Below are 25,547 nucleotides of genomic sequence, written 5' to 3'. Positions count from 1 at the left end.
TAGTGCCATTGTATTGCCTGTAAGGTGACCGTTACTGTATATTGTCTCCATTCCTTTTTGGTCTGTTACTTTTAGGCTCTTTCTTTGCTTAGAGGACCCCTTTCAATATTTTCTGTATGGCTGGTTTGATGTTTGCAAATTTTCTTAATTTTTGTTTGTCCTGGAAGCTTTTTATCTCTTCAATTTCAGTGACAGCCTTCCTGGATATAGTATCCTTGGCTGGATATTTTTCTCGTTATTCCTCTGAATATATCATGCCAGTCCTTTCTGGCCTGCCAGGTCTCTGTGGATAGGTCTGCTGCCAATCTAATATTTCTGCCATTGTATGTTATAGACTTCTTGTCCTGAGCTGCTTTCTGGATTCTCTCTTTGTCACTGAGACTTGTAAGTTTTACTGTTAGATGATGGGGTATGGACCTATTTTTACTAATTTTGAGGGGCGGTTCTCTGCACCCCCTGGATTTTGATGTTCCTTTTCCATATTAGGGAAATTCTCCACTATAATTCGCTCCAGTATACCTTCTGCACCCCTCCCCCCCTTCTTCAGGAATCCTGTTATTCTAATACTGTTTTGTCTTATGGTATCACTTATCTCTGGATATTCTCCCCTCGTGGTCCAGTAGTTGTTTGTCTCTCTTTTGCTCAGCTTCTTTATTCTCCATCATTTGCTCTTCTGTATCCCTACTTCCCTCTTCTGCCTCATTTATCCTAGCTGTAAGAGCCTCCAGTTTTTATTGCATCTCATTAATAGCTTTTTTTTTTACTTCAGCTTGGTTGGATTTTAGTTCTTTTATTTCTTCAAGAAGGGCTTTTGTTTCTCCAGACAGGGTTTCTCTAATAATCTTTCATGCCTTTTTCCAGTCCATCTAACACCTTGAGCATTGTTACTCTGAACACTAGATCTGACATATTACCAGTGTCCGTATTGATTAGGTCCCTACCTGTCAGTACTGCCTCTCGTTCTTTTTTTTTTGTGGTGAGGTTTTCCACCATTTTATTCAGATAAGAATAGTTGAATGAGAGAATAAAATACTAAAACGGTGTCAAAGACCCCAGAACAATGTATGTTAACCAAATCAGAAGCTACCCCAAATTGCAGGGCAGAAAGAAAGGGGTAAAAAGGAAAAAAAAATATGTATGTCTTAGACTGGTGAATAGAACAGTTCCACACACTTGATGTCGGGTGTATTTTGTTGTCTTAGAAGAAACTGCCTCCCAAACTCTTAAGGAAAGGAAAACTTATATGTACACCAAAATAAGAGTAAACATGATGAAGGGATGGAATATGACTGTAAAGATGAAAACTTTTTAAAAAAATCTAAAAAAGCAATTGATATGTTGGTTGGAAAAAGAAAGAAAAAGAACGTGGAGGAATTTGATTAGGCTGGAGACTAGAACAAATCCCTGTGCTGGATAATAGGGTATATTTTAATCTGTTGAAAGAAATTGCATACCTGAATTTTTTTATAAGGAAAAACCCTATATATATACAAAAAATAAAGCTAGATACTATGAAGATAAAATATGACTGTCATCATGAATTTTTAAAATATATTTTTTTGAAAACTATTATCAAAAACACTGAAAGAGGAAAAGGTAAAAAAATTTAATAAGAAAAAAATAAAACAATTAACTTTGTAAGACTAAAGTATCATGGGGAGAACATCATGAATTCCATGCTTTTCTTTCTCCTCTTCTGGAATTCCGATGTTCTTCTTGATCATTGAGCATGGTCTTGGCTGGATCTTGCTGGTCTTCTGTGGAAGGGGCCTGTTGCAGTGATTCTCAAACGTTTTGGGGGGAGGCGGTATTGCACCACCCTTGCCAGGGGCTATGTAATCTTCTCGGGTTTTCTCTTGGGAATTTTTGTTCCTTGAACAGTTTCCGTAAAGCTTTGTAGGAGGGAAATGAAATGAAAATGGTGGCCTCCCATTCTCTACTCGGAGGAGCCAAGAGCTGGGGCCCCACTTATCAGTGCATTCTTAGTGAAAAGCGGTTAATCTCTCCTGTATCCCCGGTCCCCGGCTGTATTGTCGGCTCACCCGGTCCCACGTGTTTCTGTCTCTGGTGCACATCCCCGTTTGGAGTCTCCAAACCCAGCAGATTCCTGCCTTCAGAGAAGGAAGGTGAATCTCCCCATACCTGCTACTTGTGGGGTCCCTGCTCAAAGGATAGTGGTCCACCTGTTCCATGGATTATAGTTTAATGTAACCCCAAGCTGAGAGCACACTCCTCGGCTCCGTCTTTGTTGTTGGCTTCCCCTCTCTAAAGCTGCAAGTTCTGCTACACTACACTACAGCCCTGATCCTTCAGCGACCCTCCTGGAGACCTGAGGCACCCTGTCCCCTTGAGGGCTCCATTCGTGCTTAGCCTCTGGCGCTATGTCCCTCAGTGGAGCAGACTTCTGAAAGTTCAGATTTTGTGCTGGCTGCTCCACTGCATGCCAGGAGCCGGCCCCTCCCACTGTGAGCCAGCCCCTCCCCCCGCAGTCTATATTCCCGTCCCTTCGGATTTGCTTCTCTGCACATTCTACCTTGCAGAAAGTGGTCGATTTTCTGTTCTTAGAATTGCTCCTCTTCTTCTCTTTGATGTCCTGTGGGGTTTGTAGGTGTTCGGAATGGTTTGATAATTATCTAGCTGGACTCCTCCGTCCTGATATCATCTCAGGCTGCTACTTCTCTGCCATCTTGTCTCTTCTCTCTGTAATATAGTTTCTTAAGGTGGACATTTAAATCATTGAATTAGACCTTTCTTTCATAAATATTTAAAGCTATATATTTTTCTCTAAACACTATTTTAGCTGTATTCCATAGCTTTTGATAATGTGTTTTCTTCATAATGTGTATCTTTATGGTGAATTTACCCCTTTATTATTATAAATTCATTCTTTTAATATTTGTAAAACTCCTTGTTTTAATTTTTTCTTTTGTCTGATATAAATATAGTCATAACAGCTTTATTATACTTAAAGTTTGCATGATACATATTTTTTCATTCTTTCAGTAGAACCTATTTAAGGTCATTCTGTATATAAAGTGTGTCTCTTGTAGATATCTTGTGATTGGGTTCTTTCATCCAATCTGAATGATCTTTTTCTTTGAAGAGGAATGTTAGTCCATTTCCTTCCTTTTGTTTTAGTTTTCTTAGTCTGAAAAGGTTTTATCTTGCCTTTTTTTTTTTTTTGTACATTTAAAGTGTATAACTTTGGTTTCATATATTTGTATGTTGCAAAATGATTACCATTATAGCATTAGCTAATAACAACCCATCCCCTTGTATTATTTCTATTTGGTGCTTTTTTTTGTTTTGTTTTTGTTTTTTTTCGTGGTGAGACATTTAAGATTATAGAATACAGTCTGATTAGCTATAACCCTCATTCTGTACATTGCCCCCAGAACTTTTTAATCTTATAATTTGAAGTTTATATCCTTTGACTGATTGCTTCCCATTTCCCCTATCTCCCAGTCCCTGGTAACTACCACTCTATGTCTGTTTCTCTGGATTTGGCTTTTTAAAAAAAATTCCCTGTAGAAGTGAAATCATGCAGTATATTTTTTTTCTCTGTCTGACTTATTTCACTTATCATTACAACTGGAAGGTTCATCCAGTTGTCACAATGACAGGATTTCCTTCTTTGTGTTGGCTGAAAAGTATTCCAGTGTATAGATACTGCATTTTCCTCATTCATTCATCTGTTGATTTGCACTTAGGTTGTTTTCATATTTTGGCCTTTGTGAAAAATGATGCAGTGAACATGAGCATGCAGTTATCTCTACAAGATTCCCCTCAGTCTGATGTTTATGTGTCTGATGTCACATTTACATTTTTTATACTGTGTATTTATTGAAGTTAAAGTAATAGTTTTAATGTTTAATATTTTAATGGTTTTGTCCTTTATACTAAAGTAATTAACACACTACCATATTATAATACTAGGGATTCAGAGTCTGACTGTGTGTTTACATTTATAGTGTGGTCCTGTATTGTCATTTTTTTTTTTTTAAAGATTTTATTTATTGGAGAGAGAGAATCCAGTTGGGGGAGGAGGAGAGGGTGATGCAGACTCCTCATTGAGGAGGGAGCCTGATGTAGGGCTCAATCCTGGGACTTCAGGCTCATGACCTAAGCCAAAGCCCGATTTTTTTTTTTTTTTTAAGATTTTATTTATTTATTTGACAGGCAGAGATCACAAGAAGGCAGAGGGGGGAAGCAGGCTCCCCGCTGAGCAGAGAGTCCCTTACGGGCTTCCATCCCAGGAACCTGGGATCATGGCCTGAGCTGAAGGCAGAGGCTTCCCCCTTGAGCCACCTAGGCGCCCCTCAAAGGCAGATTCTTAACCAACAGCCACCCAGGTGTTCTGTATTTTGTCATGTTTTCATGTTACGAACAGTGTCCTTTTATTTCTGCTTAAATCTCTTTTCAGCATTTCTTGTAATGCAGGTTTGTGGTGATGAAGTCCCTCAACTTTTGTTTAGCGAAGGTCTTTATTTCACTTTAGTTTTGAAGGACAGCATTACTAGGTGAAGTATTCTTGATTGATAGTTTCTTTATTTTTGCATTTTGAATTTATCTTTCCATTTTCTCCTGTCTGCATGGTATCTTTATCTTGTTTTGGTATCACGGTAATGCTTGCCTCAGAGTGAATTTGGTAAAGTTCCCTTCTCTTCTGTTAGAAGGGATTTGTATTAATCCTAATTTGAATGTTTGGTAGAATTCATCAGTGAAGCTGACTTGTGTACTGTTGTTTGTTAGGAGGCTTTTCATAACTTACTTAGCCGCCTTACTAGTATGTGTTCAGGTTTTCGGTTAGATAATGGTTTGGTCTTGGCAGGTTTATTTGCTAAGAATTTATCCATTTTTTCTAAGTTGTCCATTTTCTTAGCATATGGTTATTCATGGTATTATGATCATTTCTACTTCTGTGGTAGCAGTCATAACATCTTTTATATCTGATTTTGAATTGTCTTTCTTCTAGACGAGTTCTGAGGTTTGTCAGTTTTGCTTAATTTTTAGGAGAAGCAGCTCTTAGTTTCATTAATCTTTTCTGTTATCTTTAGTTTCTATTTCACTTATTTCTACTCTCATCTTTATTATTTCCTTCTTTCGGCTTTATTTATTTTTTTCCCCTAGTTCCTTTAGGTATATAGTTAGGTTATTTATTTGAGGTTGAGGTTTTTATTGTTTCTTTATGGAATCATTTATCATTGTGAGCTTCCCTCTTAGAATTGCTTTTGTCCCACCCCATAAATTTTAGTATGTTAAATTTTCATTTTCCTGTTTTTTAAGCTAAGAAGAAAATAATAGAGAAGAACTACAAAGATATAAGGAGGAGATAATTAACAAAATGTCATTAAGTACATACTTATCATTAATTACTTTAAATGTAGATGGACTAAATTTGCAAATCAGAAGACAGTGAAGTGACTGAATGGATAACAAAAAGAAGATCATCTACATGGTGTGAGACTCTCCTTAGATATAAGAACTCTCATGGCCTTAAATCAAAGAGATGGAGAAAGGTATCCCATGCAAATGAAATTGTAAGAAAGCTGGATTAGCTCTGTTTATACCAACCAAAGTAGATTTTAAAAACGAGGATTGTAATATGAGATAATAGATCATCATGTTACATAATGATAAAGGGGTCAATCCAATAAGGTAATGTAGCATTTGTAAATATTTATACACCCAACATAGGAGCACCTAAATATGTAAAGAAAATATTAATAGATCTCAAGGGAGAAATGTACAGCATTCCAGTAATTGTGGGGGACTTTAACATGCCATTAATATGCCATTTATATCAATTCGTAGATCATTTATACAGAGTAAGGAAACCTTAAATGACAGTTTAGGCCAAATTAATAGTCCTAACAGATATTTACAGGATATTCCATCCAAAAGAACAGAATATACATTTTTCTCAAGTTCACATGGAACTATTTTCCAAGATAGATCATATGCTAGGCCAGAAAACAAATCTTAATGATGATTAAATTCATATCAAGCATATTTAATTTATGTCCACAATAGTATGAAACTAGAAATTAATTACATGAAGAAAACTGAAAATCCATACATTTGTGGAGCTAAAACATGCTATTGAACAGTGTGTCAAAGGAAATCAAAAGAGAAATAAAATAATTTGATCCATTATTTTTTAAAATAAGCTTTCTACATTTTCTTCTCCTTTTCCCTTTGGGACTTCAGTGATGTATATGTTATTTCTCAGCATGCCACAAAGCCCATATGCTGTCTTCATTCCTTCTCACTCTTCATTTTGCTGCTATGTTTAGATACTTTGTTTGATCTGTGTTCTAGCTTACTGATTCTCTCTTCAGTTCAAGTTCATTGTTGAAACTCTTATTTAATTCTTTGATTATAATCATTGTATTCTTTAGTTCCAAAATTTCTGTTGTTCCTTGTTTTCTTTTTTTTTTGTTAAACTTCTAATTTTGTTATTATATAGTTTTTCTGATATCTTTTTTATCTTTGTTGTCTTATAGCTCTCTGACTAGGTGTATAATTTTTTTTTTTTAAGATTTTATTTATTTATTTTACAGAGATAGATCACAAGTAGGCGGAGAGGCAGGCAGAGAGAGAGAGAGGAGGAAGCAGGCTCCCTGCTGAGCAGAGAGCCCGATGTGGGACTCCATCCCAGGATCCTGAGATCATGACCTGAGCCGAAGGCAGCGGCCTAACCCACCGAGCCACCCAGGCGCCCAATTTTTTTTTTTTTTTTAATATGGAATGCTTAATGAGTTTGCATGCCATCCTCGCATAAAGACCATGGTAATCTCTGTATCATTTCAGTTTAGTATATGTGCTACAGAAGCAAGCACAAAAAACTATTTTGAATTCTTTGTCCAACAATTTCTGGATTTCTTTGGGCCATTTACTGGAGGTATACTGCATTCCTTTTGTGGAGACATACATCCTTGATTCTTTATAATCCTGAAGCTGTTTGTTTTCGTGTCTGTGCATGAGGAAGCAGTTACCTCTTCCATAAGAGGAGCCTTTTACCTGTGTATGAGGGCACACTTAATCATGCAGTGACCTTGGTCTGCTGGTGTAGGGTGAGAAATGTGGCATGTGATGGCACTGGGTCCAGGAAGGCATGATGTCTTTTTGGTTCAGGCCACCATGTTCTACTGCATTGACAACTGGGTAGATTTTAGGGGGAACTGCGGAAGATCTGTACTGGCTGCAGGGGCTGTTTGGGTTCTAAATAACACCTTCAGGTTTGGTATCTAGGGACTTAGGCAGGCAGTGATCGTGGCTAGAGCTAGTGGTGTGCACACACTCAGCTGTGGTGGGTAGCTGCAGTTGTCTATGCAGTGGAAGAGACTTGCCTCAGACACAGTTATAGTAATAAGTATCAGTGCAGGTCGCAAGGGCTAGAGCCAAATATGCACTCACTGGTAGCTGTAGAGGCCCTGGCTGGCAGTGTGGTCTCCTGTGGTTGCATACTCCTTCCAGGCACTCACGCTGTGGGAGGCCATGGATGGGACTTGGGCTGGGGGAGAGGGGTTGTGGGAACATGGTACCAGACAGTGACAGAAGGCAGGGTGTGATCTGAGCCTACCAGTAGCTAAAGGGTTTCTTGGCTTTTGGTACACTCACCAGTGGCTGCATATTTCTCTAGCCTTGTGCATTCATGCTGCAGTGGAGACCAGTGATGAGTGTTAGGCCAGTGGTACATAGCTAGAGAGGCTACCTCTGCATGTGGGAACAGCGCTGAGCAATGGGAAGTGGCACTAGGCTGGTGTCATACTCATCTAGCTGTAGATGCTCAAGTTGGCTGCTTATGTGGTTCCTTGGCTCCCATGGGACTGCAGAGGGACTCAGGTGACTGGCATCTTACACTTCTGCAGCCATAAAGATCCTGCATGGCTATGGGGCAGATCTGGTGGTGGCGGGGAAAGTTTCCGGGAGAGACTCAGGTAGCTGATTTCGGCTAACAGAAATATCTGTGGGGAGAAATCTGTCAAGATCCACGGGAGTCCACAGTGACTGTGCCAACATTTGGCTTTGTCGGTAATAAAATATGCGGAGTTTGTCTGCAGAGTAGATCTCTGTGAACCGTGATTGCTCTTGGTGCTTGTCTGCTATAAATAGGTTTTGCTTTTATTCTTTATTCCTAGCAAGCTCAATACATCCATGGGTTGCTGATCTAGGGGTGAAACCAATGCTAGACTTCTGCACACTGCCCTGCAAGGCTGGGGGAGCTGGATGCTCACCACACTCTTCCTCTCCTCTTTTTAGCTAGGAAGTTCCTTCTGAGCACTGTGAAGGGGTGTTAGTTTGGGTGATGGGATTATGCATGCAAAATGAAGTTGCCTTCCTTCTTGTGTGATGATTCCTCACTTTTCTTGTTTAAACGTTCTAAATGGACTCTAGATGTCTCCTGAGGTTGTTTGTGGACTGCTGTCCAGTTATTGATCTTTGTGGGATCACAGGGAAGCTGGGTTTTTTCACCAAATGATGGGCTTTTTTTTTTCTTTCAGTACTTAAATATGTCTTTCCATTATCCCTTGGCTTTTATTCTTTTTGATGAGATGTGTGCCATATTTCTTAGCCTATTGTCCCCTGTATGTACCGTATGGCTACTTAAAAATATTTTCTCTAGTGAAGATTCCCCACAATTTAATTTTGATGTGTCTTATGTAGTTTTCTGTTTTATTCTGGCCCCTGGACCAAGCCAAGGCCTTATATATTATGAAATGCTATGTAATCTATCAACCTATGCCCATACTTGGCATTGCCTCTGACAACCACCAATGTCTGCCAATTCAAGAAGGATTTAACTCTCTGGAGTTTAGTTCTTAAGATTGTTTGGCTTTTACCCCTTTCTGATAACTTTTAAAATCTTTCCTTTCATTAAAAAAAAAATCTTTCGTTTCAGAAGCATAACCAATTATACCAGAATCATTTATTAAATTAACCACTCCTTTTCCTCAAAAATTGAAGCATCTCTTTTGTCACAGCTTTAAGTTCTGTATATACCTGGATTTATTTCTGCACTCTATTTTCTAGTCCTGTATTACATGCTGTCTATATTGTTTTTAATATCTTTGTGTTTAATTTTAGTACTTTAAATACTTTAGGACATTAAGTCCCTGTTTACTAGTTTTATTCAGAATGTTTTTGGACTCCTCACATATAACTGGTAGGATTATACATTCATACTGTCACTTTGGTAATTAAAATGTGTTCACCATCTTCAGAGTGTTTTCACAATTATGGGCCTCATGTAGAAGTGGAGAAATGGCTTCCTCTTTAGCTTTGTGCCATAATTCCTTATCTTGGTCAAAAAGCATTTCTGCTTGGGTGGTGAGTCTTAAAATCACTTGACCTGCTTTATCCATTCTATATCCTCACCACCATTATTAGCCAATGTGTCCTTGACACATTATTCAGCAGAGCTGAACCATGAACAGATTTCATGGTATCCTTTTTTTCTTTGTATCCTCTTCTAGAGCTGTAATATTTTCTCTGATTTTCTGTTTACTTTTAAAGTAAAACCTTCCAGACACTAATGTGATGAGACAGAGAAACAGAGTGTTGTATAGATTAGCAATTTTAAAAAGTCCTCTCTTTCACATGGAAAAAGGAAATGTGCTTGTTCCTCAGTAGTAAGAAATCATTAAAGAAGGCATATGCTCAAACATAGTGGTTAAATTAATAGTATTGATGACACATATTATTGGTGAGGATGTGGAACACCCAGTCTTATACATTGATAGATCTCATAAATTGCTGATGGAAGTATAACTTAGTACACTTGTTTTGGAAAATCGCATGGCATTATCTACCAACGATCTATACACATGTATCCTATGTGTTAATAAGTTTGCTACAAAGTTTATGCCCATCAAAATACGTGCAATCATGTTTATGGCAATTTTATTCATGATAGCCTTAAAATGGAAACAGTAGTGTGTCCTTAAATAGTAAAATGGATAGTAAATTATGGTATGTTAATACAATCAGACACTACCCAGCAATGCAAAATAAGTACTAATATACATAACAACTGATACAGCTTTGATTAAAATAAATCAAACATAAAAAATGAGACTAACTATATGAATTTCAAAAACATGTCCACTGTTGGGGAATAGTAGTTAAACCCTTTGAGCTGGGAATGTTTTTTTTAACTGGATGGGAGCATCAGGGAGCCATTTCCATTTTGGAAGTGTCTTATATTTTCATGATGGTTAGGATTACACAGGTGTATGTATTTGTAAAATTTCATCAAGGTGCAACTGAAGTTTCATACATCTTACTGTATATAATTGTATGTCCATATAGAAGTAAAAATTTAAGAGTGTTTAAAAATTACTGTCATACATTTTCTCTGATACCCTACACCCACCAAAGGAAATCTCAAACGGTATTGCCTACAAGTATGCTATATGGAATCAGTATAAATTTGCCTAACAGTTTAGGAAAACTTTATTGATAGACCTATAAGGCTTTTATTTTTTTAACTCCATATATGAAACTTACTTAGGTGGTTTCCCATATCCTTTGAGTTTCCATTATTTTCTGCAATAACATTTATACCTTTCTTGAATTTATTCCTAGATAATTGTAGTTGTGAACAGACTGCTCATCCATTTATATTTCTTACATATTGCTAATATCTGAAAGTTGTTTTGTACATTTATCTTTTGTCACCTGTCTTATCAGATTTTTTTTTCCATTGTAAATCTTTTGAGTCATTTTAGTAGAGACTGTTAGGTATTTTTTTCAACTGTTGGAAAGGGAGAATTTTCTTTATTACCATTTTACTAATTTTTGTTCTAACTAAAATCTTAAAACATCCTTGCCTTGTTCCTCTTTGAGTTGAAATGTCTTGAGCATTTCAACAAATATATCTTAATCTTTGTCTTTACCTTGTTTGTATATTAATTTCATCTAACTAGTTTTTCTAGGAGTTGTTTACTAAGCTTGGCTGCATAATTTTATCAGAAACCATTTTGAAATCTAGTAATATGATCATTTAATTTCTCTCCTTTACTTCATAAATTGAATTATTTGATTTCCTAATACTGACTCATTCTTGCATTCCAGACAAAAATTAATTTGGTTATATATGGTGTGTATTCTTTTTATGCAGTACTAATTAAATAGGTTTTTTTGATACTTAGAAAATTTCTATCTATGTATAAGTGTAATTAGGTTAGCTTTTGTGTTATTTTCACAGTGTGGTTTGAATATTGGTGTCTCTAGTTGCTTAGTAATTATTAGACTTATTATATTTATATTGTGGTCTAAACAAATTTTTGAAACCTAGTAACTCATATTTTAATTACCTTTAAAAATAAAGGAATCTTTAGTTTTATTTGGCTACAGAGAAGTGATTAAGTAGACACACACAGATAAAAATCACAAACTTTTAAAAAAATTTATTTGCTGTAATATCAATTATTTTGAAGTTTTCATTTTTATATATTTTTTTTCTACAGTCCGTGGTGGATGACTGGATTGAATCATATAAACAAGACAGGGACATCGCACTTCTGGATTTAATCAACTTTTTTATCCAGTGTTCAGGATGTCGAGGTACATAATGTTGGGATAAATAATTACATTGAGTCTGTCAGTCCAACAGTGTTAAATTTACTTCATCTTTCTTTAGTTATATATAATCCATCCTGTAACTGTGACCTGATCTTTTTCTGATAAGAAAAATTATTCTTATTTAAGGATATTTCATCTTATTTTTGTTCAGTTTTGCTATGAAATAACAAGAGATATAAAAACTTATGAAAATTTAAAGGAAATCTAAAATTTGTTTCAATTTGTGAACTGACTTTTTAGTTACAAGCTTTTATAATTAATATTTACTGATCTTATTTGTACTTATGCTCCACATTAGGAATTTTGCTAGTTGCTAACATTCATTACTTTATATCCTTGTCAATATTTTGGTCCTCAATGTATAGATAAAGTACTTGAAGCTTAATAATTTGCTTTAAGTAACATAAGTACCAGAATCAGGTTTCTTAAGTTATTCATCCATTGGAAATCTGTAGACAGTTTTTTAAAATGAAATGTAATTTTATTTTTATCATATTGATAGATATTTTTCTTCTCGGGAATAGATAAATCTTAACAGATTATAATGTGTTACATGGGGGAAATCAGCTGGTAAATTAGCATTCTTTGCTTTTCAGCATGGAAAGTACAGTGATCTTAATAAGGTCACTAATACAGTTGATATCTTGAAGGCTTTTTTACTTCTGTTTGTCACTCACAGTATTGACACAAGTAGTTTATCAAATATTTACAGAACACCTATCCTGTAACTAAGCACTCTTCCAGAGTATACTCAAGACAGTCTCTGCAGTATTAGAGTCTGTGTAGTTTTCAAAGGAGGTTTTATTACAAGGAGCAGAGAGGGAAATATACCAATAGTGCCTTCTTAAGAGTAATAACACTGGTTACAATTTAATGACAATATTATGTCATTATTTGGCTTTGTGTTTTACAAGAATTTGCTCATTTAATATATTAGTTAATAGTCAGATCAGGCAGTTACGATTTTTATAGATAATGAAACTGAGATTAAAGGGGTGATGTAAGTTTTTGGACATCATACAGTTAGTTTAAGTGCCAAACTCAAGATTCAGAGTCAGGCTTGTCTCAGTCTGGTATTTGTGTCTCTAAAGACAAGACACTATAGTAATAACAAAGAGGGACTTCTGATTTTGCCCAGGCTTTGTATCTCTGTGTATGTGTAAATGTTAGAATATTTGTAAGAAAATGCATCTCAGAGAAAGAAAGTCTGTGGTGAGACTGAGGCTGAGAAAAAGAAAGTTAAAGGGGTTGAGAAAGGTCCAAGTTAACACATTATGTATAACTGCCTTAAGACAAGAAAACAGGGTACACTCAGGCATAAATAGAGGCTGAGCCTTAATCTGAGAGGATTGAGATTGGTGAAGAGTGGCAGGAGATTATGCTATTTGGAGGAAGGTGACTTTGTTAATTTTGTAGTTTTAAAGGCAATAACTGAGTGATAAAGTAGTTTAAGTGTATTATGTCATCTGTGTTAAGTGTTCTGTTCGATTTGGATTTGATTTTAAATCAATTGGCAGTCTTTAAATTTTTTCCTTTTTTTAAAAAAATTTTCCTTTTTTAATTCATTCCCAGTTTTCAAAAGACCAAAAAGCTTTAGAATATATGAAACAAAAAAGTCTTACCACCTCCTGCCTTCCCATCTATCTCCGTAGAGTTAACTGCGTTTAACTTCCAGTTATCTGTCTGTTGGCATTATTTATCTAATTTCTCTATGTTTAACTAGGAATATACTTTCCTTCTCCACCACTCTTACACAAAAGATACTTATGTATAAGGAGCTTTTTAAATATAACATCCTAGCATTCTTTTGTGTGTATGTACAATAATTTAATTTAACTGGTCTTCTATTAAACCTATTGCATTATTTGTAGTCTTTTGCTATTACAAACAGTACTGTAATGAATTGATTTGTGTATACCTTATTTGCTCTTTGTGCAAGAATGTAGAAAAATGTGTTTGTAAAATTATATCAGATATTGCCTAACTTCTATATGAATTGTATCCATTTTTATTCCCATTAGTAATCCATGAGAATGTTTCTTCTGGTTTCTTCAGCAATGTTTTTATCAAATTTTGGGATCAGCCTTATGAAAGATGTAAAAATGATGTGCCAATGTGATTTTTTAAAATTGAGGTCAAATTCACTTAACATACATTAGCCTATTTATTTATTTATTTATTTATTTTTTATGATTAACCATTTAAAATTGTACAGTTCAGCAACTTTTACCATGTTCACAATGTTGAATGTTGAGCAACAACTTCTCTCTAGTATCAAAACGTTTCATCAGTCCAGGAGTGTACCTCATATGTATTAAGTTACTCATTCCCATTTGCCTCTCCTCCTTCAGCCCTTGGCAAATTCTAATCTCCTTTCTGTTCCTATAGATCTGCCTGTTTTGGCCATCCTATATAAAAGTAGTTCTACAACATCAGACCTTCTGTGTCTGATTTCTTTTACCTAACCATAATATCTTCACGGTTTGTCAAGGTAGTACCATGTATCTATAATTCATTCCTTTTAATGGCTGAATAGCATTGTGGTATAGATCACAATTTTTTAAATTTATTCATCTGTTGGTGGACATTTGGATTATTTCCACAACTATAAACATTTATGAACAAATTCTGTTTGAGTACTTGTTTCTTGATTTTGGGGGTTAAATACATAGGAGTGGAATTCCTGGATCCTATGGTAATTTTATTTTCCTTTTTTAGGGAACCATCAAATTGTTTTCCACAGTAGCTGTAGCATTTTATATTCCTGTTAAAAAATGTTAAAAGGATTCTTATTTCTTCACCTCCTGTCCATATTGTTTACCACAGTAGCTGCCCCAATTTACATGCCCACCAACCGTCTCTTGGGTTCCCTTTTCTCCACATCCTTGCCAACACTTGCTGTTTTCCAATTTTTTAATTTTAAGTGTCCCTAGTGGGTTTGGAGTGGTATCTCGTTGTGGCTTTGATTTGTGTTTCCTTAATTATCAGTGATCTTGAACAGATTTTCATGTGTCTGTTGGCCTTCTGTATCTTTTTTTAAGAAATGTGTATTCAGTCACTTCTCGGCCTTTTGGCTAAGATCAAGTGAAGAGATGTGTATTCAAGTCCTCTGTTCATTTCTAAATTATTTTCCTTTTATTGTGCATTGTTAAGAGTTCTCTGTATATTCTGAATACTAAGCCCTTATCAGATATATAAATTGGAACTACTTTTTTCCCATTTTGTAGCTTTTCACTTTCTTAAAGATATCCTTTTGTACTCAAACGTTTTAATTTTTAATTTAGTCCATTTCATTCTTTTTTAAAATTTTTTGCTCATGCTTTTAGATCCATTACTAAATAAAAGGGCATGAAGATGTATCCTTTTTTTTTTTTTTTTTTTTTTCCCCAAATAAAGACAGTCCCCAACTTACTATGATTCAGCTTGGGATTTTTTAAAAATCTATTTTTAAAGATTTATTTATTTATTTTAGAGAGAGGGATAGACAGTCTTATGCAGGCTCGACACTGAGTATGGAGCCCAGCATGGAGCTTGATCTCATGACACTGAGGTCACGACCTTAACTGAAACCCGAGTCCCATGCTTAACCGACTATGCCACCCAGGTGCCCCTCAACTTGTGATTTTTTAAACTCTATGATGTTGTAGAAATAACATACATTCAATAGAAACTGTACTTTGAGGGGCGCCTGGGTGGCTCAGTGGGTTAAAGCCTCTGCCTTCGGCTCAGGTCATGATCCCAGAGTCCTGGGATCGGGCCCCGCATCGGGCTCTCTGCTTGGCGGGGAGCCTGCTTCCTCTTCCCTCTCTCTCTGCCTGCCTCTCTGCCTACTTGTGATCTCTGTCAAATAAAATAAATAAAAATCTTTAATAATAATAATAAAGAAAAACGAAACTGTACTTTGAATGTTGTATTTTGACCTTTTCTTGCACTTAGAGCTATGTGATAGAATGCTGTCTCCTGATACTGGGCAGAAGCAGTGAGCCTAGTCAGTCAGGTAATAACTGGTGGTAAACAAGCAATACACTCACAACCATTCTTTACCTCTATGATCATTCTGTTTTTCACTTTCAGTACAGCATTCAGTAAAGTACATGAGGTATTCAACACTGTATTATAAAAATAGGCTTTGTATTAGAAAGTTTTACCCAATTGTAGGCTAATGAAGTGTTCTGAGCACACTTAAGGGAGGCTAGACTAAGCTATGATATTCAGTGGGTCGGATGTATTAAGTGCATTTTTGACTTAATATTTTCAACTTATGTATGTTGGGCTTATCAGGTTGTAACCCCATCATAAGTGAAGGAAAATCTGTAGTTTTATAGTTACAGCTTTATATTTAGGTTGTTGATTGTGGTTAATTTTTGTATATGGATGGTTTTAATTTGTATTTCTCTTTTGAATGAGACTTGAGAGCTATTTCTATTACTTTTTCTTTGAATTCTCTGTTTCCACTCCTTGCCAATTTTCCTATCTAGTATCTTCTTGGTTTCTGAAGAGGCATTTGAAAAAATGGATTTTAGAACATTTTGATAAAAGTCATAGAATGGTCTTAATATGATTAAGAAGAAAGCACACTGTCTTTTTCATCAGTGGAATATAATAAAAATCCAGAAATATACCCAAATACTAATGACAATTTAGTATGCATATCTTAAAACATAAGAAAGAAGAGAAAGGCAAATGTCATCTACACTGAGAATCACCTATCAGATTGATAAATTTCAAAATTACAATAGTCTGTTGATTAAGCTATTAGAAAATAGACATTGTTACATTGTTCCTTGGTATAAAAGTTGATACATCTCTGATGGAAAGAGATTTGGCAATAGCTACCAAAACTGCATTTGTTTTTATCCAGCCAGTCATCTTACTTCTGTAAATTTGCCATGAAGATACACCTCCAGAATTAAGAAAATAAAGGCACAGTGTTACTTAATATAATACTATTTGCTATGGCAAAATGTTGGAAACAACTTAAATACTCATATATGGGAGAGTGATAAAGTAAATTGTCATGGGAGGTTTACAATGGAATTTTGTAAAATTCCACTGTAAAAAAAAATGTGGAAGATTTCCGTGGACTGATGCAGGGAGATTTTCAGGATACATTTTTAAGGGCGAAATGCAAAGTGCAAGAGTGTCTACAGTATGCAACTTTCTTGGGAAGAAAGGGGAAAATGGAATACATATATGTACCTTCTTTAGAGCAAATGGAAACAGGAAAGACCAAACAGAATATTGAAAGGCTACCTGCAGGGTGTTGTGTGTGTATGTAAATGAGGTGGAAAGTCTAGAGGGAATTGGGGTGAAAGGATGACACTTAATTTGAATATACGTTCTTTTAAATTGAAGTATAGTTGATACACAATATTAATTTCAGGTGTACAACATAATGGTTTCACATTTATATACACTATGAAATGTTCCTCATGATAAATGTAGTTCTCTCTCACCTATACAAAGTTATTACAGTATTGTTGACTACATTTTCTGTGCTGTATTTTTCATTCCTGTGACTTATTTATTTTATAACTAGAAGTTTATACATCTTAATCCCTTCTCCTATTTCACCTACTTCCTCCTTCCACCCCTTTGGCAACCGTCAGTTCTCCATATTTACAAGTCTGTTTCTGTTTTCTTTGTTCATTTGTTTTGTTTCTTAGGTTCCACCTATATGTGAAAACATAGGGTATTTCTCTTTGTCTGACTTGTTTCACATAGCATTATACCCTGTAGATCCAACCATGTCATATGAATGTCCATCAGTTTGCCATGCCGATGGCAAGATTTCATTCTTTTTTATGGCTGAGTAATACTCTGTTGAGCATGTGCATGTGCACATGTCTGTGTTTGTGTGTGTGTACACATATACCACCCCCCACACACACACACACATTCTTTACCTATTCATCTATTGATTGATGTTTAGGTTGCTCCTATATCTTGGCTATTGTAAATAATGCTGCAGTAACATAGGTGTGCATATCTTTTCAAATTAGTGTTTTCATTTTCTTCAGGTAAATACCCAGAAGTGGAATTACTGGATCATAAGGTATTTCTATTATTAATCTTTTGAGGAACCTTCACAGTATTTTCCTTAGTGGCTCACCAGTTTATATTCTCACAGTGCAATATGGCTTCTTTTTTCTCCACACTCTTGCCAATACTTGTTATTGCTTATCTTTTTGATATTGGTCATTCTGATTGGTGTGAAGTGATACCTCATTGTTATTCTGATTTGCATTTCCCTGATGATTAGTGTTGAGCATCTTTTCATGTTCCTTATGTATTCAAGGGGAAAATGTCTATTCATGTTCTCTGCCCATTTTTAAATCAAATTATTTGTTTGGAGATTAAATTTTTTAAGTTCTTTATATATTTTGGACATTAACACCTCATTAGATACTTAATTGCAAATATTTTCTCCTATTTGTTAACATTGCCTTTTTGTTTTATTGCTGGTTTGCTTCATTGTGCAAAAGCTTTTTAGTTTGACGTAGTCCCAGTTGTTTATTTTGCTTTTGTTGCCCTTACCCAAAGAGATAGAACCCAAAAAGTATTGCTAAGACTGGTGTTCAGGGGTTTAGTGCTTATGTTTTCTTTCACGAGTTTTATGTTTTCAGGTCTTACATTTAGGTCTTTAATTCATTTTGACTTATTTTTTATACGGTAAAAGAAAGTAGTCCAGCTTTCTCTCTCTCAACTAAGTAAATCTTTAAAAAAATCTTTAAACAGAGAAAGTAGTCCAGTTTTATTCTTCTGCATGTAGCTGCCCAGTTTTGTCAGCATGGTTTATTGAAGACTATCTTTTCACATTGTATATATTCTTACTTCCTTTGTTATAGATTGATTGGCCATATATGCATCAGTTTATTTCTGTACTCTTTGTTCTCTTCTGTCGATCTGTGTATATGATTTTGTGCCAGTACTGTACTATTTTGGTTACTGTTGCTTTGCACTATAGTTTGAAATCAGGAATTCTAATAACGGTTGCCTTTGTTCTTCTTTCTCAAGTTTGCTTTGGCTGTTTGGAGTCATTTATGGTTCCATAGGAATTTTAGGGTTATTCTAGTTCTGTAAAAAAAAAAAATGCTATTTATATTTTGATAGGGATTGTATTGAATCTGATTCAATCTGTAATTGAATCTTTGGGTTTTATGGACATTATAACAATATTAAATCTTTGTATCTTTTCATTTGTTTTTGCGCTCTTCAGTTTCTTTCATCAGTGTCAGGGTATAGGTCTTTCACCTCCTTTGGTTAGATCTATTCCTAAGTATTTTATCCTTTTCGCTGCAGTTCTAAATTTCTCTTTCTGCTAGTTACTTACTGGTGTATACAAACATAACTGATTGTTTATATTAATTTTGTATCCTGCAACATTACTGATTTTATTTATTCTAATAGTTTCTTGATGGAGTCTTTAGGTATTCTATATATAGGGTCATGTCATCTGTAAATAATAACAGCTTAACTCCATCCTTAACAATTTGGATGCCTTTTCCTTCTTTTTGTTGTCTGATTGCTGTGGCTAGGACTTACAGTCTATGTTGAATAAAGGTGGGGACAGTGGACATCCTTGTTTTGTGCCTGATCTTGAAGGAAAAACTTTCAGCTGTTTACCGTTGTGATTTTAACTGATTTGTTATATATGGCCTTTATTATGTTGAGGAGTGTTTCTTCATTGTTCTCTTCAGAGTTTTTATCGTGAATGTAGTTTGAATTTTGCCAAATCCTATTTCTGCATTTCTTGAGGGGATCATAAAGGTTTTTAACCTTTTATTTTGTTAATGTGGCTTATCACATTGATTGATTTGCAGATAAATCAATGACCCTATATATAGAACCATCACTTGCATCCCTGGAATAAATTCCACTTGATTATAGTGAATGATCCTTTTAATACATAATTGAATTAAGTGTGCTAATATTTTGTTCAGGATTTTTGCATGTATATCCAGGGATATTGGCATATATTTTTCTTTAGGGTCTTTGTCTTGTTTTGGTATATATGTAATGCTGGTCTTGGAGAATGAATTTAGAAACATTTTTTTCCTCCTGAACTTTTTGGAATAATTTGGGAAGGGTAGGTATTAACTCTTTTTAAAATGTTTGGTGGAATGCATTTGTGAAGCTATCTGATTCTGGCCTTTGGTTTTTGGGGAGTTTTTGATTACTGATTCAGTTTCATTGCTAGTAATTACTGATTCCGTTTCATTAGTACTAATTGGCCCAGAAATTCTTTTTCATTCCCAAGTCATTCTTGGAAAATTTTGTGTTTCTAGGAATTTATCTGTTGCTTTTAGGTAGTCCAGTTTGTTGGTATATAATGTTTTGAAGCAGTCTCTTACTTTTTGTATTTCTGTGGTGGTAGCTGTAATTTCTTTCATTTCTGGTTTTTAAAAAGTCCTCTTTCTTATGATGAATGTGGCTAAAAGTTTATCAGTTTTCTTGATCTTTTCAAAGAACCAGATCTTAGTTTTATTGATCTTTTCTATTATTTATTTTGTCTGTAATTAAGTTTTTTCCATTCTTGTTATTTTTTTTTTATTAACTTTGTGCTTAAAATCATTCTTTTTCTGTTTCCTCTGGGTGTGAGTTTAGATTATTTGAGCTTTTTTGTTGTTTGTTTCTTGAGGTAGTTTGTGTTGCTGTAAACTTCTCTAGCACAACTAGTTTTTCTTTTCCAAATATTTTGAACTGCTCTGTTTCTAATTTCATTTGTGTCAGGTTATTTTGTGATGTACTTTTTGATTTCTTTCTTGACCCATTGGTTGTTTAGTAGAATGTTTAGTCTGTAGGTGTTTGTGTCTTTTTCAAGGGTTTTTTTTTTTTTTTTTTTTGTAATTGATTTAAGTTTCATAGTATTGTGATTGGAAAAGATGCTTGATAAGATTTCAGTCTTCTTAAATTTACTGAGACCTGTTTTGTGGCCTATCATGTAATCTATCCTGGAGAATCTTTTATTTTGCAATCAGAAACTATGTTCTGCTAAATTTTGATGGAGTTTTCTGTATGTAACTGTTAAGTCTGTCTCATCTATTATTGTGCTGGTCAGAGACAGAATTTCTTTATTGAATTTCTGGTTGAATGATTTATCCAGTGATATAAGTGAGGTATTAAAGTACTCTACTATTATTGTATCAATGTCAGTTTCTCCTTATGCCTCTAAATATTTACTTAATGTATCAAGGTACTCCCATGTTCAGTACATAGATATTTAAAATTGTTATATTTTCTTGCTGGATTTATCCATTTACCATTAGGTATTGTCTGTTGTTGTTGTTTTAGTCTTTCTTTTGAAGTCTGTTTTGTTTTATCTAAATATTGCTATCACAGCTTTTTGGGGGGGAGGGGGTCTTCTATTTGCATAGAATATCTTTTTCTCTTTATTCACTTTCAATGTGTAAGCGTTTTTAGGTCTGAAGTGAGTTTCTTGTAGTCACGGTATAGATGGGTCTTTTTTTAGTTTACATTTGCCCTTTTGGTTAGATCATTTCAGTCCATTTGTGTTTAATGTGTGGTTATTGATATGTACTTAATGTTGCTTTGTTAACTGTTTCCTGATTGTTTTGTAGTTTTTTTTTTCCCAGATTTTTCTTTTTTATTATGTTCTGTTAGTCATTATTTAAGTACTTCATTAGTTTTTGTTGTAGTATTCCATGATTGTTTGCATATAACACCCAGTGCTCCCTGTAATACGTGCCCTCCTTTTTTTTTTTTTTCTTTCCTTTTTTTTTTTTTTTTAAAAGAGTTTATTTATTTGACAGAGAGAGAGAGACAGCCAGAGAGGGATCACAAACAGGAGGAGTGGGAGAAGGAGAAGCAGGCTTGCCACAGAGCAGGGAACTTGACGTGGGGCTTGATCCCAGGACCCTGGGATCATGACCTGAGCCAAAGGCTGATGCTTAACGACTGAGCCACCCCAGCGCCCCATGTGCTCTCCTTAATACCCATCATTGGGCTAACCCATCCTCCCACCTACCCCTCTGAAACTCTCAGTCTGTTTCTCAGAGTCCATAGTGTCTCATGGTTTGTCACCCCTCTCATTTCCCCTGCTTCATTTTCCCCTTCCTTCCCCTAATGTTCTCTGTGCTACTCCTTATGTTCCACGTATAAGTGAAACCATACGATAATTGTTTTTCTCTGTGTGACTTATCTCACTTAGCATAATCCCCTCCAGTTCCATCCATGTAGATGCACATGGTGGGTATTCATCCTTTCTGATGGCTGAGTTGTATTCCATTGTATATATGGACCCCATCATCTTTATTCATTTGTCTAATGAAGCATCTTGGTTTATTCCACAGTTTGGCTGTTGTGGACATTGCTGTTATGAGCCCTGGCATGTATGTGCTCCTTCTTTTCATTACATCTATATCTTTGGGATAGATACCCTGCAGTGCAGTTGCTGGATTATGGGGTATCTCTGTTTTCAACTTTTTGAGGAAACTCCCTGTTGTTTTCCAGAGCGGCTGTACTAACTTTCATTCCCACCAGCAGTATAAGGGGGTTCCCCTTTTTCCACATCGTCTCTAACATTTGTTGTTTCCTGCCTTGTTGATTTTTGCCATTCTAACTAGTGTAAGGTGGTATCTCCATGTGGTTTTGATTTGAGTTTCTCTGATGGCTAATGATGTTGAACACTTTTTCATGTGTCTCTTAGCCGTTTGTATGTCTTCTTTGGAGAAGTGTCTGCTCATGTCTTCTGCTCATTTTTGACTTGATTATTTGTTTTTGGGTGTTGAGTTTGAGAAATTCTTTATAAATCTTGGTACCAGCCCTTTGCAGTGTCATTTGCAAATATCTTCTCCCATTCTGTGGGTTGCCTCTTTGTGCTTCTGACTATTTCCTTTGCTGTGCAGAAGCTTTTTGTGTTAATGTTAAGTCCCAAAAGTTCATTTTCGCTTTTGTTTCCCTTGCCTTTGGAGACCTGTCTTGAAAGAAGTGGCCGATGTCAAAGAGGTTACAGCCTATGTTCTCCTCTAGGATTTTGTAGTTCTGCTTTGTACCTGTCTTCTCTTACTCTCTTGCCTTTTGATTTGATGACTTTCTTAGCATTATGCTTTTTTTCTTTCTCTTTATTTTTTATGTCTGTTGTAGGTTTGGTTTGTGGTTATCATGACGTTCATATATAACATCCTATGTATATAACTTTATTTTATGTTGATGGTCGCTTAAGTTTGAACACATTCTAAAAGCATTACATTTTTACTCCCTTTCCATGTTTTATGTATATGATGTCATATTTTATTATCTTTGTATTTTGTGTATTCCCTAATGAATTATTGTAGGTAAAATTGATTTTAGTGTTTTTGTCTTTTAACCCTCATATTAGCTTGATAAGTGTTTATCTACTTCATTTACCATGATTTTACTTGTACCAGTGAGATCTTTTCACAGTTTTTTTACTTGTAATAGTTTTTTCTTTTCCAGTTAACCAAGTTCTTCTAGAACTTTAAAGCCCATTCAGTGATGAGGAACTCCTTTAAACTTTTATCTGGGAAACTCTTTATCTTTCTTTCAGTTTTGAATGATAATCTTGCCAGGTGGTATACTCTTCGTTGTAGGTTTTTTTCTTTTCAGCACTTTGATTATATCATACAACTTCTTTTGGCTTGTGAAGTTTTTTTTTTTTTTTTTTTAAACATCAGTTTATGGTCTTGTTGGCATGTCCTTGTATGTAACTAATTGCTTTTTTTCTCTTATTCCCTTTTAGGATTTTCTTTAAATTTTGCATTTTAGTTATTTGTCTTGCGGTGGATCTCTTTGGGTTCATTGTATATGGGCTCTCTTTTCTGTCTACCTAGATGTCTGTTTCCTTCTCCAGGTTAGGAAGTTTACATCCATAAATTTTTCAAATAATCTTTTTGCCTTTTTCTGTTTTCTTTTGGGATCCTTATAATGTGAATGTTGGTACTTTTTTTTTTTTTTTTTTTTTTTTTTTTTTTTTTTTTTTTTTTTATAAACATATATTTTTATATACATATATTTTTATCCCCAGGTCTGTGAATCACCAGGTTTACACACTTCACAGCACTCACCAAATTACATACCCTCCCCAATGTCCATAATCCCACCCCCTTCTCCCCAACCCCCTCCCCCCGGCAACCCTCAGTTTGTTTTGTGAGATTAAGAGTCACTTATGGTTTGTCTCCCTCCCAATCCCATCTTGTTTCATTTATTCTTCTACCCACTTAAGCCTCCATGTTGCATCACCACTTCCTCATATCAGGGAGATCATATGATAGTTGTCTTTCTCTGCTTGACTTATTTCGCTAAGCATGATACGCTCTAGTTCCATCCATGTTGTTGCAAATGGCAAGATTTCATTTCTTTTGATGGCTGCATAGTATTCCATTGTGTATATATACCACATCTTCTTGATCCATTCATCTGTTGATGGACATCTAGGTTCTTTCCATAGTTTGGCTATTGTGGACATTGCTGCTATAAACATTCGGGTGCATGTGTCCCTTTGGATCACTACATTTGTATCTTTAGGGTAAATACCCAATAGTGCAATTGCTGGGTCATAGGGCAGTTCTATTTTCAACATTTTGAGGAACCTCCATGCTGTTTTCCAGAGTGGCTGCACCAGCTTGCATTCCCACCAACAGTGTAGGAGGGTTCCCCTTTCTCCGCATCCTCGCCAGCATCTGTCATTTCCTGACTTGTTGATTTTAGCCATTCTGACTGGTGTGAGGTGATATCTCATTGTGGTTTTGATTTGTATTTCCCTGATGCCAAGTGATATGGAGCACTTTTTCATGTGTCTGTTGGCCATCTGGATGTCTTCTTTGCAGAAATGTCTGTTCATGTCTTCTGCCCATTTCTTGATTGGATTATTTGTTCTTTGGGTGTTGAGTTTGCTAAGTTCTTTATAGATTCTGGACACTAGTCCTTTATCTGATATGTCGTTTGCAAATATCTTCTCCCATTCTGTCAGTTGTCTTTTGATTTTGTTAACTGTTTCCTTTGCTGTGCAAAAGCTTTTGATCTTGATGAAATCCCAGTAGTTCATTTTTTCCCTTGCTTCCCTTGCCTTTTGCGTTGTTCCTAGGAAGATGTTGCTGCGGCAGAGGTCGAAGAGGTTGCTGCCCGTGTTCTCCTCAAGGATTTTGATGGATTCCTTTCGTACATTGAGGTCCTTCATCCATTTTGAGTCTATTTTTGTGTGTGGTGTAAGGAAATGGTCCAATTTCATTTTTCTGCATGTGGCTGTCCAATTTTCCCAGCACCATTTATTGAAAAGGCTGTCTTTTTTCCATTGGACATTCTTTCCTGCTTTGTCGAAGATTAGTTGACCATAGAGTTGAGGGTCTATTTCTGGGCTCTCTATTCTGTTCCATTGATCTATGTGTCTGTTTTTGTGCCAGTACCATGCTGTCTTGATGATGACAGCTTTGTAATAGAGCTTGAAGTCCGGAATTGTGATGCCACCAACGTTGGCTTTCTTTTTCAATATCCCTTTGGCTATTCGAGGTCTTTTCTGGTTCCATATAAATTTTAGAATTATTTGTTCCATTTCTTTGAAAAAGATGGATGGTACTTTGATAGGAATTGCATTAAATGTGTAGATTGCTTTAGGTAGCATAGACATTTTCACAATATTTATTCTTCCAATCCAGGAGCATGGAACATTTTTCCATTTCTTTGTGTCTTCCTCAATTTCTTTCATGAGTACTTTATAGTTTTCTGAGTATAGGTTCTGTGTCTCTTTGGTTAGGTTTATTCCTAGGTATCTTATGGTTTTGGATGCAATTGTAAATGGGATTGACTCCTTAATATCTCTTTCTTCTGTCTTGCTTTTGGTGTAGAGAAATGCAACTGATTTCTGTGCATTGATTTTATATCCTGACACTTTACTGAATTCCTGTATAAGTTCTAGCAGTTTTGGAGTGGAGTCTTTTGGGTTTTCCACATATAGTATCATATCATCTGCGAAGAGTGAT

The 25,547-nt window shown here is 35.4% G+C and overlaps 1 protein-coding gene and 1 non-coding gene across 9 annotated transcripts in view; one reads left to right on the top strand and one right to left on the bottom strand.

The window, feature by feature from the left end:
- STAG1 (STAG1 cohesin complex component) overlaps positions 1 to 25,547 on the top strand; it is a 453,259-nt gene that overhangs the window by 188,820 nt on the left and 238,892 nt on the right. For all 8 annotated transcript variants that reach the window (XM_059162692.1, XM_059162694.1, XM_059162691.1 and 5 more), the window contains one exon: positions 11,475 to 11,571. In XM_059162692.1, the coding sequence (XP_059018675.1) occupies positions 11,475 to 11,571 (97 nt within the window). The remainder of the gene's footprint in view (positions 1 to 11,474; positions 11,572 to 25,547) is intronic.
- LOC131826238 (U6 spliceosomal RNA) lies at positions 6,740 to 6,842 on the bottom strand. Its single transcript, XR_009351490.1, has one exon. It is a non-coding gene; the product is annotated as a U6 spliceosomal RNA (small nuclear RNA).

The sequence above is a fragment of the Mustela lutreola genome, chromosome 2 (genome assembly GCF_030435805.1).
Source record: "Mustela lutreola isolate mMusLut2 chromosome 2, mMusLut2.pri, whole genome shotgun sequence".
NCBI classification, from domain to species: Eukaryota; Metazoa; Chordata; class Mammalia; order Carnivora; family Mustelidae; genus Mustela; species Mustela lutreola.
The sequence above is the reverse complement of the archived record's forward strand: the minus strand, read 5'-3'. Positions and strand labels throughout refer to the sequence as shown.